This window comes from Trachymyrmex septentrionalis, unplaced genomic scaffold (genome assembly GCF_001594115.1).
Source record: "Trachymyrmex septentrionalis isolate Tsep2-gDNA-1 unplaced genomic scaffold, Tsep1.0 scaffold3, whole genome shotgun sequence".
NCBI lineage: Eukaryota > Metazoa > Arthropoda > Insecta > Hymenoptera > Formicidae > Trachymyrmex > Trachymyrmex septentrionalis.
The window spans coordinates 532,378-546,586 of record NW_017305462.1 but is presented as its reverse complement, the minus strand read 5'-3'; the positions used below and the strand labels follow the sequence as shown (position 1 = coordinate 546,586).

The 14,209-nt window shown below is 33.7% G+C and overlaps 3 protein-coding genes across 7 annotated transcripts in view; 2 read left to right on the top strand and 1 right to left on the bottom strand.

Moving 5' to 3' along the window:
• The window catches only part of LOC108749548 (beta-arrestin-2), an 18,039-nt gene extending 13,275 nt beyond the window's left edge, over positions 1 to 4,764 (bottom strand). Inside the window, exon 1 of one of the 2 annotated variants that reach the window (XM_018488313.1) lies at positions 4,687 to 4,764. The gene's annotated coding sequence lies outside the window, so the exon portion shown is untranslated. Of the gene's footprint in view, positions 1 to 1,741; positions 1,749 to 4,686 lie in introns of those variants that run through there. The other variant, XM_018488314.1, reaches the window with a different exon arrangement.
• A 286-nt stretch (positions 4,765 to 5,050) lies between these two features.
• Positions 5,051 to 8,377, top strand: LOC108749550 (protein FAM8A1). Of its 3 annotated transcripts, none has more exons than XM_018488323.1 (6): positions 5,051 to 5,114; positions 6,689 to 6,895; positions 7,225 to 7,374; positions 7,447 to 7,567; positions 7,683 to 7,806; positions 7,918 to 8,377. In XM_018488323.1, the coding sequence occupies exons 2-6, from the start codon at positions 6,706 to 6,708 to the stop codon at positions 8,248 to 8,250; spliced, it is 918 nt and encodes a 305-aa protein (XP_018343825.1). In that variant the 5' UTR covers positions 5,051 to 5,114; positions 6,689 to 6,705; the 3' UTR covers positions 8,251 to 8,377. The 3 variants fall into 3 exon arrangements, with proteins under 3 accessions (XP_018343825.1, XP_018343824.1, XP_018343823.1); XM_018488322.1 differs by lacking the exon at positions 5,051 to 5,114 and adding an exon at positions 6,273 to 6,436; XM_018488321.1 differs by lacking the exon at positions 5,051 to 5,114 and having other exon boundaries at positions 6,274 to 6,895.
• A 522-nt stretch (positions 8,378 to 8,899) lies between these two features.
• The window catches only part of LOC108749551 (ras-related protein Rab6), an 8,544-nt gene continuing 3,234 nt past the window's right edge, over positions 8,900 to 14,209 (top strand). Inside the window, exons 1-6 of one of the 2 annotated variants that reach the window (XM_018488325.1) lie at positions 8,910 to 9,268; positions 10,208 to 10,266; positions 11,960 to 12,119; positions 12,566 to 12,771; positions 12,878 to 12,944; positions 13,474 to 13,685. In XM_018488325.1, coding sequence (XP_018343827.1) covers positions 9,199 to 9,268; positions 10,208 to 10,266; positions 11,960 to 12,119; positions 12,566 to 12,771; positions 12,878 to 12,944; positions 13,474 to 13,541 — 630 coding nt within the window. In that variant the 5' untranslated portion in view covers positions 8,910 to 9,198 and the 3' untranslated portion in view covers positions 13,542 to 13,685. Of the gene's footprint in view, positions 9,269 to 10,207; positions 10,267 to 11,959; positions 12,120 to 12,565; positions 12,772 to 12,877; positions 12,945 to 13,473; positions 13,686 to 14,209 lie in introns of those variants that run through there. The other variant, XM_018488324.1, reaches the window with a different exon arrangement.

Genomic DNA, 14,209 nt, shown 5'->3' with positions numbered 1-14,209 from the left:
GAGAGAGAGAGAGAGAGAGAGAGAGAGAGAGAGAGAGAGAGAGAGAGAGAGTTAATGAAGTTAGCACATAATTCAGCGTGATTAAACTATCCCAGATTAAGTTAAAGCTTTCGCGACTTCGTAGAATACGAATATCGATCCGACAGTCACCGCATGAACTTCGCTCCCGCGCCCCTTTCCCTTCTGTATATACTTCCAGTTAGAATTTTTAATGATGAAAAAAATTGCGCGACAAGAGTAAGTTGTGTATCACGTTAATGAATAAATGCAATAGTGAAATTTCACGAGACCGTTTGTAGAATAAATTATATTTCGGTTTGACAAAGTTTTACGTATTTAATAGATATATAATAATTTTGGAATTATTGTAAATAAGGCCAATAATTAATTTTACTGTAGATATGGTTAATGTTATCGTTTTTAACTGTTCTATTTAATATAGTAAACAAGATGCAAATACTTGGTATATTTTTTATATTCCAAGATGCAGTTACGTAATTAAATTTGGCAAAGAAATGTGGATACCAAAAATTACTAATTTACGACGCAACAAACTGTTGCATCTCTCATTCATAGCGTGTAATAAATGCATTTATTGAATAGATTAAAATCGATAGGTAGTTGGTTGGACGCGCATCGTGTTTACGTATTGTGCAAATTGCATTAAATGCTTCATTTAATCTCTTCGGCAATCCGCCTATCGATCATCGATAACATCAAGGACGCTAGGATGCCACTCGTGATAATGAGCCGACGAAAAGAAAAGCGCGATTCATATTTGATCCTTGCATACAAGATGCATTCGTCACCACTGCAAATATGCCATCGTACATCCTCTCTCTTTTAATTAAAGAAATATAAGATATGACAATCTTCCGAAGAAAAAGATATCTACGCGATAAATATATACATGAGTAGAATTACGGGACTGGTAAATTAGAAGTTTAAAGTATAAAGGTTGTAGATTAAAGAGAGAGAGAGAGAGAGAGAGAGAGAGAGAGAGAGAGAGAGAAATATACAAGGTGGCAAAAAAGTTTAATCACAAAGTTTTGTGTTTATCAAATCATTATTAACGTATATTTACAAAGAATTATACATTCTGTACTGTTAGTTATACCTTATTAAATATAAAAAAATTATTAACATTTAAAATAATCATATTTAGCTTTGATACAAGCTTTAAGTTGCTTTGGGAATTAACGATGGCTGCGCACCTTTCCGGATAAATTGTTCCAGGCAGTCAATAGAGACTTGAATTCACGAACCGATAAAATTTTTTTAATACAGGGTCTTTAATATTTAATAAAATGTAATTAACGCTGCAGATTTATTAATTTATTTTTTTGTAATATTTTATTACACAGGTAGCAAGCTGTGATTATTTATCGTCGTTTTAATGTTGGCATGACCTATTTAATGTTATTTTGACATTAAAATGTCGTATTTAATGCCATTTTGGCATCATAAAAACGACGAATAACACATTAGCTTGTTACAATGATTCGATAAACACGCAAAACCTTGTCGCACAAACTTTTTTTCGTCACTCTGTCAAGTATAGGCGTAATAAATGTTAAACGTGTTAAAAAATGAAAAACATATTAAAATAGTAGGCATCGCAAAACTAAATTACAGAAAGAAAAATTTGATTAATTGGAAAAGCGTGAAACAATATTTCGTAATTTTTATTACTTCGTTTGTAGCACGTAGTAATGATCTAAACTTTTACATAATAGCTTACGTAATGATGATCGCCTCGTGATAACGATCTACGACGTAGCCTTCGTGTATATTTTTCTTCAAAATTAATTTTACAGCTACTTCGATATTTCTTACATTCAGTATATAACGTCGCACATGTGAAATTCCACGATTTATAATAATGCTCGATGTTTCTGTCAATCATTAATCCGGCGTCGTTCTTATCGTGGTAAAAAAGAGAAAAAAGGATACATCCAAGATATGTTACATCCAAGAGGATGAGAGGCGAGAGGTGAAATTCTCAGAAGTGCATCTATTACGTTCTTTGCGATTCTCTGCGAAAAAGAAGGAAGCTTATCACGACGTATTTGTCAACGTCAGCTCGGCTCTTTTTACGGGCGTCTACGTTTCGTGCACGTCGACCGGCACGGTCGAGTCGCGTGGCTTCTGGAGAAGAGAATGCGTCGATGCATCTTCTATCTGGTGTGTGGAATTAACGTCGCGTGGAAAAAGGACGGTGAAAAGCGGGAATATCGATTGACGCGATAGACGAGAGGCGGCCGTGTCTGTCGGCCGTACGTTCGATTTTCGATACATCGGGTCAGAAACCACACGATTGTGGATGCAACATTGATGATGTCTCGCCCGATAACCGGGTAAACGTACATACATCCTGGTTATCCCCCCGGTTATCATGCTCTCTCGGAGGAAGAGAATATTCGCATCGATAACGATAATCGGGTCGCATCGTTCGCGTCGACGGCTTTTATAATCTTTTCGCCCGGATGTTATAATGCCGGATCGCAAAAATTCGTGACGTAAATAAAATGCGTTTACGTACTATTGCAACGAGAATAAAATTTATAACGATTAAAGTGGAATTACCGAAAGTTGTATCGTAATTTACCAAATGAGATGGTTATATGTAATTAAGTATCGTTTGTTGATTTACCAAAATTATCTAAAGACTAATCAACGAACGAACGTTGCTAATGTAAATAATTAGCAAAACGAAAGATTGAAATTAAGCGGCAAATATAAATTAAAGTAATAATAAAAGAAATTTATGTGTAACGAAATTTTCCCAGAATACCGATATGAATATTTAATTTATTATTACTGATGCATACCGATTGAATATTTAATTTATTGTGACTGATGCATAAATACCGATTGAATATTTAATTTATTATTACTGATGCGAATTTTTATACGTATTAAGAGAACGTAAACTACGAGCGTTAAGATAATTAACAGGTAAAAGTGCGAAAAGCAAAGAAAGCCGGCTCTTCAGCGATAATTAATGATATAATCAATCTTCGCGGGATTCGTTATGATAATAGATAGAATTCCTTCTTGACACTTTTTCGCACAATCGTGATTCTGAGGCGTTCCCAAACCAACAAACGACGAATGAAATTTTTTCTTTATTTAGTTTATAGCAATCTTTTAATACTTTTCTTTCCGTATCTTCTAGATTTATTTACTTATGAATAAAATCGTAAAGTTTCTAACATTTTTACGTACACACACTCGGAAAAGATCACGGAAGTGCTTTCATTTTTCTATACAATGAGTTTGTTCGTATCAATTATATGTGCAATGCACGACTTGCGATAAACAATTGCTATCAATTTAAATACTTTTTAGTAGAAATTTTCTTTTACAATAAAGACTTATTAGTAAATTGTTTCCCCACAATCGCTTAAAAATTAAAAATCGATCAACCGTACAAACTGCAGAACACAATACGTGGCATTTATTATTTTAGACTTATGTTTAATTGACTTTTTTCCGAGTATATTTTACACTCACTGCGAAAAATGTATTAAATTTTAATGAATATTTGTTTGAATAGCGCCAGTTAAATATAACGATATAATAATATTTATTGAACATAAAAACATATATTTGCGAAAATCATTAATGTGATTTAACTGTTATATATTTTTATTCAGCAAATATTTATTTTCCGTAAATAAATATTACATTGGTACTATCCAGACAAATTATTAAAATTTAGTACAATACATTTTTCTCTCAGTATATTTCAGAGCTGTATCATCTACGTTTCTATAAACAAAGCTTATATATCCAGATATTTTAAAGAAATGATTTTCTTTAAAAATATCTGTGTGACACGTCGTCGTACACGTGTGTGTTCTAAAAATGTGATCTTTATATTTGATTTTAACAATTCTACTTTTTAAGTTTTCTGATTATTGATTGTTCACTAAATCCCGATTGCCGTTTATCGATGCTTGACTCTCATTAGCCTGTTACAGTTATTTTTTTTTTGTTATTGTTTTAAAATTCGAGAGTCCTAATATAATTATTGTTATTGTTTCTTTAAAAACACTGTTCAGTAGTGAGACTTTTTTAAATATTTCCAAACGGTAAATTTAAATCGAACAAAAATTCGACGCTTTCTCACCTTTTTTTAGAGATACGTGCGATTGTAAACAAGTATGAAAGAAGGAACAGTGTTCTAGGGTTAAAGTCTGTTTACGAGCGAGTACAATACGCGCTCCGCGTGCAAGTAGGTAACTGCGGTTTTTCGGAGTAGCTGGAATTTCCGGAATTCCGGCTGGCTGGCGTTCCGTTTGAAGTGACTCGAAAAAGAGGAGCGGAAACAATCCGGCGCTCTTGTTACTTTTCTCGCGCGTGAAAATCCGGAAGGATCCTCTCCAGATTCTTTTACGGATGCCCAGCGAGATGTCCTGGGGTGGAACAATCAGACGGAATCTCGGATCTTCGTTACACGGTTGCGTTAATTTACGGCACGGCCGAAAAGGAGCGTTACGTATTTCCGTGAGGATGAGAAATTGTGTGGGATCGCGAGATACGGTGAGTAATAACGGTCGGTTTCGGTGGCGATTCGTATATAGAAGCGGAGGAGAGTCTAAGAGGAACCTCGCCCGCAGGAGACCGCGTGAGAACTTGAGCGCCCGCGTCTCTGGTTGCCCTTGTTGTTTTCGACCTTACCTAAGGTCCCGCTGCGTAATGTCCGCGTCGCGGGCCCACACCCTCTCTTCAGGTGCTCCACCGGAGCTGTCACTGTCGCCGCGGCGCGACGCGTCGCGACGGCGCGACGACGCTCCCACGCGACTCACCCCCAGCACTCGTGCGTGCAGCACGACGACGGCCACCACCGTCGTGAGACACGCGTGTAGCCTCGCGGTGAGCCTCGCGCACAAAGAGAACGACTGCTGGTGCTCCGACCGACTGCTCATCAGTCGGAAACGCACACCGCGACCCACCGTGATTACTGAACCGGAGCTGCGAGCACGTCCAAGCACGTCGCACGTCGCACGACCAGAAACCAGAAACCAGTGCCTTCTGAATTCTGAGCTCGCTCCGATTCAGAGGAAAGTCCCTATTTACTCCCAACGCTTCGCTGCAACTTCAGGCAGGTAATTTCGATTTGTCCCCGAGTTTCAAAGAAATTGGAATGGAAAGAATATTTCGGCGGTGAAAAGAATTGTAAGATATTGATAAGTCTGAAATAGGATCGGTCGTTCTTTTAATTATTCCTTCGACTAGATTGTTTATCTGTACCTGTATTTTCACTGTTATCTTGGACAGATAATTTCAGTGTGTTCAAAATGCTAGTTGAAGAGAAAGTCACTAGCAGAACACGGTTGATTTTATTTATATATTTCCGATTTGAAGCACTTTTGAATTTAAATTGAAATAAGTGAACGCGTTTAAAGGAAAAATTTGGGCGGAAAAAATGAGAGAAAGTTGTGAAAGGTACAAGTTAAATTAAAAAATCCCAATTATCTTGGATTCTTGCCTGTTAAGTGGGTAAAGTCTAAATAAATAATTCAAATCTCTGTTGTGCTTTTTAAAATTATTTTCCATTACATTTTAATTAAACATTATCTTTTTTTACATTTAACCCATTAACTAATGCGAGTTAAAGAATAATGTAACGTGAAATGTAATGTGAATATAAATTTTTAATTTAAATTAGAATATATAAATTTTATTTTGTGCTTAATTAAGTAACTAAAAAAAGTTGAGGGGGGAGAGAAACACTCAGCATTTATACGCTAAATGTTAGCCATGATGAAACAATAATTGGGACAAAATTCCGAATCATATCATTTTGGACAAGTCAGTCTTTTACTTCTAATGTCAATCTTAACTACCAGAGGTCGTTTTAAACGACCAGTTTAAAAGTATATACCGGTGCAAGAGGTATAATGATAATAAAATGTCACGGAAACATTTTTTCAAAGATTTACAAGAATATTTCGAATCTTTTTATTGAAATGTCCTTTGATACTTTTAGAAATAAGTTTCATGGTTTTAATCAATTTCTTACTAGTATACTTTTATTAGCAGTCGATAACACTTAATCTAGAATTCTTCAAACATATTGGGGGAAAATTTTACATTATTTTATAATTAATAAAAGTATTATATATACGATGAAAAATTATTTTTATCTTTCATTTTGCAAAAGAAAGTACTCTTTCTAAATGTAAGATTTTATTAATAATGTTCTCTCGCATCAGAAGTGCATATCTAGACATCAACCTAGAGTTCTCCTCACGATTCCACGATTGAAGTCTGGGGGAAAAGTCATCGTGACAAAAATTCACTGTCGTGACGGTGAAAAGTTTTACATTGTATCCATTTGATATCATACACGTCAGTATAATAGGCAGCGTTAGCTAGTTGTAGCGCGTTCACGTATAACAGCGTAGTGTGCTCGATTGCGATACAGGTATCGAATGTAGTTTACAATTGTTTATAATTACAAACAGCATTATTAGTGCACTTGTTTATCTTCTTACGACGCATCTTGCGTTTGTCAATTGATCCTAGTAAAAATTAACCAAGTGACAATTGCGCTACTTGACAATTGTCACTGTTCTGTTATTGTGCTAAACGAAGGGGAGAATTTCAGAGCGATAAGCAACACTGACAGCTTTCGCGATTTTATTGAGTGACGAACCGATTAATTTTTTTATGGAAGCAAAGCGAGAAGTCAAAATGGCAGACGACAAAAACGATGATACGCCGGGGCGGGATTCCGAAAGTAAATCGAATCCAGCGGAGGAGAGATCGCGATACTTCAAAAAGTTGGAAGAATGGCTCCAGGAGGCATACGCCTGGCAAAGTGTCGCAGCAATGTTTCCCTATTACATGATGTCAGGGCAATCCGTTACGAATCCAACATTTGGTACGAAAGAACGCAAGTATTTATTGTTGAGGGTCAACGAATGTTTATATTTTGACATCAGAAATTTTTACTTATACAAAAATATAAAGATATATATAAATGTACATATATAATATAATATAAATATAGAAAAATATTGGCTTTGAAATATTTCATTAAATATTAAATATTAAAAATTGTAATAAGAAAATACTTTTAATTGTTTTATACAAATTAAATATCATAATTTGTTACATAATAAAGAACAGTTTTAGATAAACTTACAAAGATGTCGAGACGTAATCTTAGTGTTAGAAATGAATTGGATTTTAAACAATGCATAATTTCAGCTTCGATGCCGTTACAATCAAATCAAATACCAACACCGTCGAATACACAAGGAGTGATAACTGGGAACGTAGACAGACAGAATGAGACAGTAAGGCAAAGAAGGCCTCAGGAACAACCCACAGGACCTTTCCAACCTCCAGGAACTGATGGTTAGAATAAATCTTAGAAAATTGTGGCATATTAAATATCATTGATTTATGACTTTCTTTTTATCGATTTAGGTTATGAGTATCGGATTCCCCCGATTTGGAAGAGATTTGCAGCAGAATTTATAGATTCAACAATGCTATTTCTCTTAAAGTTTTCCATCACTTTCATCGCAATCGACGTCTTCGATTTTATGTAAATAGAAAAACACATGTCTGTGTGTATTGCTACATTTTTTTTAATTGCAAATTATTTCTGCTGTTTTTAAAATGTTTTACAAATATTTCTAACATCTCTTCTAATGTTTTAGAGACATTGAAGATTTAGATTTGTTGCAAACAAATTTACGTATTGATTATAAAATGGCTCTGGAGATGACTTATGGAATTCTGATTTTGGAAGTAATTCATCGCGTGATAGTTTGTATCTTTGAGGTAAAGAAGTTCCATTAATACCTTTTAAAAAGATTAAACAGTCCTTTTATGTAAAGACAAGTCAATGCGCGAGAAGTAAACTTCTATTAACTTTTTCGCATGAAATTTCAGGCCTTTTGGCTTCAACATGGAGTGTACGGTCTTATCGGAGGAGCTACTCCTGGCAAGTACATGATGGGTTTGCGGGTAGTTCAGTGCCGAAGTATAACTCCCGTTGAACGTCCGAACGAGCAGGACGTGGTGCTGGTGAGCCCTGGGACTGATCTGGGCCTGCCATTAGCATTGGGCCGATCAATGGTGAAGAATTTCGTGCTGGCATTCATATTTCCGATTTGTTTTTCCCTGTTCTTCTTTAGGTTCAACAGAACTGGTTACGATTTGATCTGTCACTCCCTCGTCATAGAGGATCCCTACAGAAACAACAATCGGCCACACCAGGAGTAATCTAATAGTGCATGAAAATCTCTGTGATGTGTACATAATGGCTGTATGTGCTTCTTGTACCAGATGCATGCGGGTTCATGTGTATGGCGTGTATATACGTGTAAAAAAAAATAAAAATTATTATTGCGGCTAGAAGCCGTTCCCAAAATTTTTTTAATAGATAATAGATGGATTATAATTTATATTTATATAAATTTCGTACGAGATTTTTATTTTATAATAGATTTTTATGATACATATATATAAATTGTTTTCATTCCATTACACTTGATTGATTTAATATAGAAACTTCTGATTTTATATTAACTTAATAAAAACACGATTTAAAATACAGATGCAAATTGAAACACAAATTATACAGTTAAAATATGATTAGGGTTTGTGTGGGGAGCAATTGTAGAAATTACTGAGCGATTCTTCAAGAATTGAAATTAAAATACTGCCGTAGTAATAGTAGACTGATGTTATTCTCTCTCGCTCTCTCTCTCTCTCTCTCTCTCTCCTTTTAGAATTGAGAATCAATTTCTGATTGGTTATCCATTGCGCATCCACGGGAATGTTATAGCTCGATTTTCGAGAGTTGTGAGAGTATCAGCTCTCGCCTCTCAGATCACCTCGGACTGTCGGAAACCGGTGGTGCCATCTACGACGGCATTCTCTTCGACAGTTTGACTCCGGTCTCCGTTTTTCAGTCGCGACGTCACTTCCCAGTTAAACGTGGCCGACTCGCAGCAAGGAGTGGCATCTAAGCGAGCGTCGCGAGCTGTCAAGCTGTCGGCCCTGAATAACCCGAGAGAGAGCTAGCGGAGACTTTAATCAGCCGGTGCAGCTGATCGCTTAAATGACTCGTCGTGGCGGCCATTGAGCGTGTTATCGAGTATCCGTTAGCATCGAGGCCGCCGGTTTTAAGCCTGCCGAGAGTCCGTTCAGGCGCGACGAAAGAAAAACATGTCGTCCTCGGGCGATTTCGGTAACCCGTTGCGGAAGTTCAAGCTTGTCTTTCTGGGCGAGCAGAGCGGTGAGTGTTCCGATGGTGTGTCAACAAGTGCATCGATGTTCTGCGAAAAAAAATGAATCGATTTTCCCGACCGGGGGGGAAAGCGCTATCGCGAGCTCCGGTCATACGGGCCCAATCGGGGTGACGACCCTTCCCGACGTCGCCTGGTACCCTTCTAGGTTATGGATCAATATTCCCCACCGCCACCGCCACCGCCGCCGCGACGACACGGTGTCGCCTGTCGCCGTCGCCGTGTTAACTGCACTCGTTCTGACCGCGCGTTCAAAGCGTTTAAAATGTGCAACGTGGTGTCTGCGCCCTGCGCTTTTTGCCAAGTGGCACCCTGATGGCCGCGTCCATCATTAAGGATGTATTGCACGTATTTTTTTAACGAAACGAAAACATTTATTGATTTTTCTACATTGGATTTAAAAGTAAAAAAGTTCGGCAGCGATTTCGAATTTGGATAGAAATTATTTCAATAAGAAGTAAATATATTTAAAAAAAAAAAAAGTAATTTAGATGAAATAAGACTTTTTTTTTCCACTTAGACTATAAAATTGTATTGTTAATCAATATAAAAATATTGATTTTACTACAACTATTTTGTATGGATGTAATATTTATTTTTATACGAAAAGAGTAAAGTACCAATTTCAGTCACTTTTTGTAGAAACACACCTGATATGTCCTTAATTGCAATGTTTCTTTATTACAACAATAGAACCAAGAAAATTTATTAATATAATAAAGATATTTAAACGTTAATTTTGCTAGTTTAACTTTTATTAATCATAATCTTTTTGTTGTGTAAAGATAAAAATAACAATATAAATTTAACGAAAGAGATTATTTTCCGAGTTTAAAAAAATTAAAAATTAATTAATGCTTAGTTTGAAAAAAAATTTAAGATGTAAGGTACATCTAAATAAATGCGTCGTATAATTTTTTTTATTGCAGTTGGAAAGACATCTCTTATTACACGGTTTATGTATGACAGCTTCGATAACACATACCAGGTATATAATAATTTATTTATATCTTAATAATTAATTTATAAGTAATGTAAATAAGTTATTTTTGTTGTGTGCTTTTTATCATTCACACCAGTTTTTTTTGCATGCACACTTGTGTGCAGCTTGTGGAAAATTGTAATAGCTTATGTGTATTTTATTTTATAAATTTATAGATCAAAGCATTAATATATTTGTTATTTAATGTAAGTATTAAATTTGTGTATATATATATATGTGTATTTCTATTAAAATTAAAATTTATATAAATATAGAATTTTCATTTTTATTTAGTTTTATCAGAAACGACAAATTTTTCAAATTTTATTAAGAACAGATTTATATTTGTATAAAAATAAATAATCAGATAATTTTTTGATACTTAATGAAATTCTACTGCATTTATTTGCATGATTTAGAGGAGTAACTAAATTGGCTATATATTCTGATAAACCTATATTGAACAATGTTTATTGGCTATAAACTGTGGTACAATAGTATCTAGGGGGGAACCGTATCCAATAATGCAATTTCTTCAGATAAAAAAGAAACTGAAATGTAATCATTTTAAATGTATATTATATTATTATAATATACACAGTTATTTATAAATCTAATTGTTTCAAGTTACAGTTTAACATTATTTAATATCTTGCATTTTTTTCTACTTTGTTTTCAATTTTTCTTTATCATAATCGCAATAAATATCATTTATCAAATAAATAATTTCTATTGCATGAATGTAATTTGCAATGTCATCAGTTTGTTTCTTTGTCCTGAATTCTCAACCTATTAATTTTCATTATAATAAATTATCTATTGTGCGAATATATGCGTACATATGCGAAATAAAATGCTTGATTGACTCTGCTATTTCTTACCCTATGTTATAAATATTATTTTTGACATTTATTGATAATACATTTATGTATTTATTAATGCACCCAATAATTTTTTATTGATATGTTTATGAAAATGGCTATACATTTTTTTGGCGACTTATCGATCACATGTTTATATAGTTTGTTTACCTGCCTCTCGGCTCGTAAAATTATTTAAATTTGTTATTTTACTTGGACCTAGTCAAGAAAATTGCACTTAATTTATTTTTTCTATTTATTATAATTGCACTTTTAAAATTTTGCTCTTGTTTTTTTGTACTATTTTATATATAATTTTAAGCATGTAATTATATAATTACATTGTAAATACAGAGAGTGTAAAAAAGTGCAGTTAGAGGGAAAAGACCTAATGCTAGCAGGAGAGGCAGTAGGAAACCAAGATATTGACTTTTTCTAATCGACAAAGATGGAAAGAGAGACGAAGAAATTTACAGGACATCGATAACTCGCTTTTTCTTTCTTCCTTTCTTTTTCTCTATTCATATTGCATTGTTCATATCATAATAAGGCACTATGCTAATAAATTATATATTGTGTTTAATTACATTATAATACAGTAAATAAGTAAAGTAAGTATATAGTATAATAAAATTATTTTTTAACATTATATTTATATTAATCTTTTTTTAAAAATATCTCACATATTATTTTATCTTATTTAAATTATTTTTCCAGAATTAGTTTTAATTTTTTTGTCAATTTCTAAAAGTAGCTTGATTTTAGTTTACATTTTATATATGACAAGGATTAATTGAATACTTTTTTAATACTTTGATTAATTATTATGTATGTTATAGGCTACGATAGGTATAGATTTCTTAAGCAAAACTATGTATCTTGAAGACAGAACTGTGAGACTACAGCTGTGGGATACAGCGGGGCAAGAACGGTTCCGTTCTTTGATACCTAGTTACATCAGAGACTCTACTGTCGCGGTCGTTGTTTACGATATTACCAGTAAGCACACTATATAAGGAATACGGTGTCCTAAAAAGCTATGTGCCAGTAGCTTCGAATTTGATGTTGAAATATTATTCAAATAAAAGAATTTTAAAATTTGTTCATATAAAAGACATATTTTACATAAAATTTATAAATTTTTAGTTTAAAACTTTAAAATCTGTCTGAAGATATATATATATATATTTTTTTTTTCAGATTCGTTAATTTTAATTTTTTAAATCAATTTTCGTTTTTTTTTAATATTTATACGAACAGGATATTAAATCATCGACTTTGATTCTCTTTTTAAACGAAAGTTTAATAAATTATTCTATTAACGAAATTTTTAATGAATAATGTTTATGATAATAATAAAATAAATTTAATTGCGCTGGCATACACTAATTATTGGTACACCTTGATAAATAAATCATGACATTAAAATTGCCATTATTTGTCAGACGCCAACTCGTTTCATCAAACATCCAAGTGGATAGACGATGTGCGGACTGAAAGAGGAAGTGATGTGATAATTATGCTAGTGGGCAATAAAACTGATTTGAGTGATAAGAGGCAAGTTTCGACGGAAGAGGGCGAGCGAAAAGCGAAAGAATTAAATGTGATGTTCATCGAAACTAGTGCTAAGGCTGGCTACAATGTTAAACAGGTAACTGTGTCAACTTTTTATATGCTCGATACATAGAGAAACCTCGACCCGTGCGTGTGTGTGCGTGTGTGTGGAGTAACATTATTGTTATTATTAATTATTTTAGCTATTTAGAAGAGTAGCGGCAGCTCTGCCGGGTATGGACTCCACCGAAAATAAGCCTCCCGAAGACAGTATCCTTTGCGTAAGATACTTATTGCACGCAATTTGCATGGCATATTTGCAGGAACGTTCGCGGCGACTTCTCTTGTTTTACGTGTACATAATTCCCACTTTATCCATTATTATCTATTATTATCATTATCTTTCAACTTTGTATATTACTATCGATTATTTTGTTATCATTTTTTCTTCCATTACTTCTTCAAATTAGAATAGTGAAAATCGATGCCATTCTTATATGCTATTTTTCCCGTGTTTATTTACTAATTAATTTATTGTTACTATTTCTTTTCAAACATGAAACTTCCACGTTTTATATATTTATTTAATTTTTTTTTCAAGAATAGATTTTTGATAACAATTAAAATTGTTCACATTTCTTGCCATTGTCATATTTTTCGAAGAATCATCACCAGAACAATCACCACCTGTTCTAATTTCTCGCTTTTGATTTCGGGATTGGATTTATTTGGCAATCCGCCGGACGTTACATTTGTTTTGTTATACTTTTGTGTTTTCCTTAATAAGTTCTTTAATTAGTGCAAGAGGTAGTGCTCAAGGACACGCCAATCGAACTGAAAGCCTCGGAGAGCAGTTGTGCATGCTAAGTCGTCGTCGGCCTGTACGGTAGCAGGGTATCGAATCGAATCGAATCACAAAGAGTCTTAGTAATTTCTGAATAGGGTTTAAACCGTCTCAGATTGTCTTGGAACGGTTTAGGGACTTTATCGAGAAACATAAACCGATTTTCCAAAGAGATTTCTAAGAAAGTTGTTTTTCGATTTTTTTTTTAGTAAGCAATTAGTAAAGTATTAATATATTATCGCATATTACATATTACAATTTAACAATATTAATGTGTAATATATTAATATGTTATTGTTTACTTGTGAAAATAATTATAACATAATTTTGGAAAATTGAGAAACATTTACTTGGAAATTTTCTTAGGTAACAAATATAAATATATTTATATATATAAGATTATTATTGGTAATATTATTAATAGTATTAATACAATTAATTTATTTTAATTTGTTCTATTTCAAGATTATTCGAAGAGAATAAGATATAATTCTGTTTCTGTTCGATGCCCTGACTAGTAGACAAAACACTGAGCTAAGTTAACTTATAAGTTAATGACTTAGGACGTTAGGATACTGATTGCATTCGGCCTGTGGTTTTCGTGATTTCGGGAAAACTCATGTGAGAAGCCGTGCACTGAGCAGCAACGATTTTTATTAAGACAAGAAAAAAATACAGTTTCACACAGTAG

Excerpts from the sequence above, each read along its gene's own strand:
- LOC108749550 (XM_018488321.1), top strand. The coding sequence starts at position 6,682 with ATGGAAGCAAAGCGAGAAGTCAAAATGGCAGACGACAAAAACGATGAT. Across the intron at positions 6,896-7,224 it reads CGTTACGAATCCAACATTTG|CTTCGATGCCGTTACAATCA; the intron begins GTACGAAAGAAC and ends GCATAATTTCAG. Across the intron at positions 7,375-7,446 it reads CCAACCTCCAGGAACTGATG|GTTATGAGTATCGGATTCCC; the intron begins GTTAGAATAAAT and ends TTATCGATTTAG.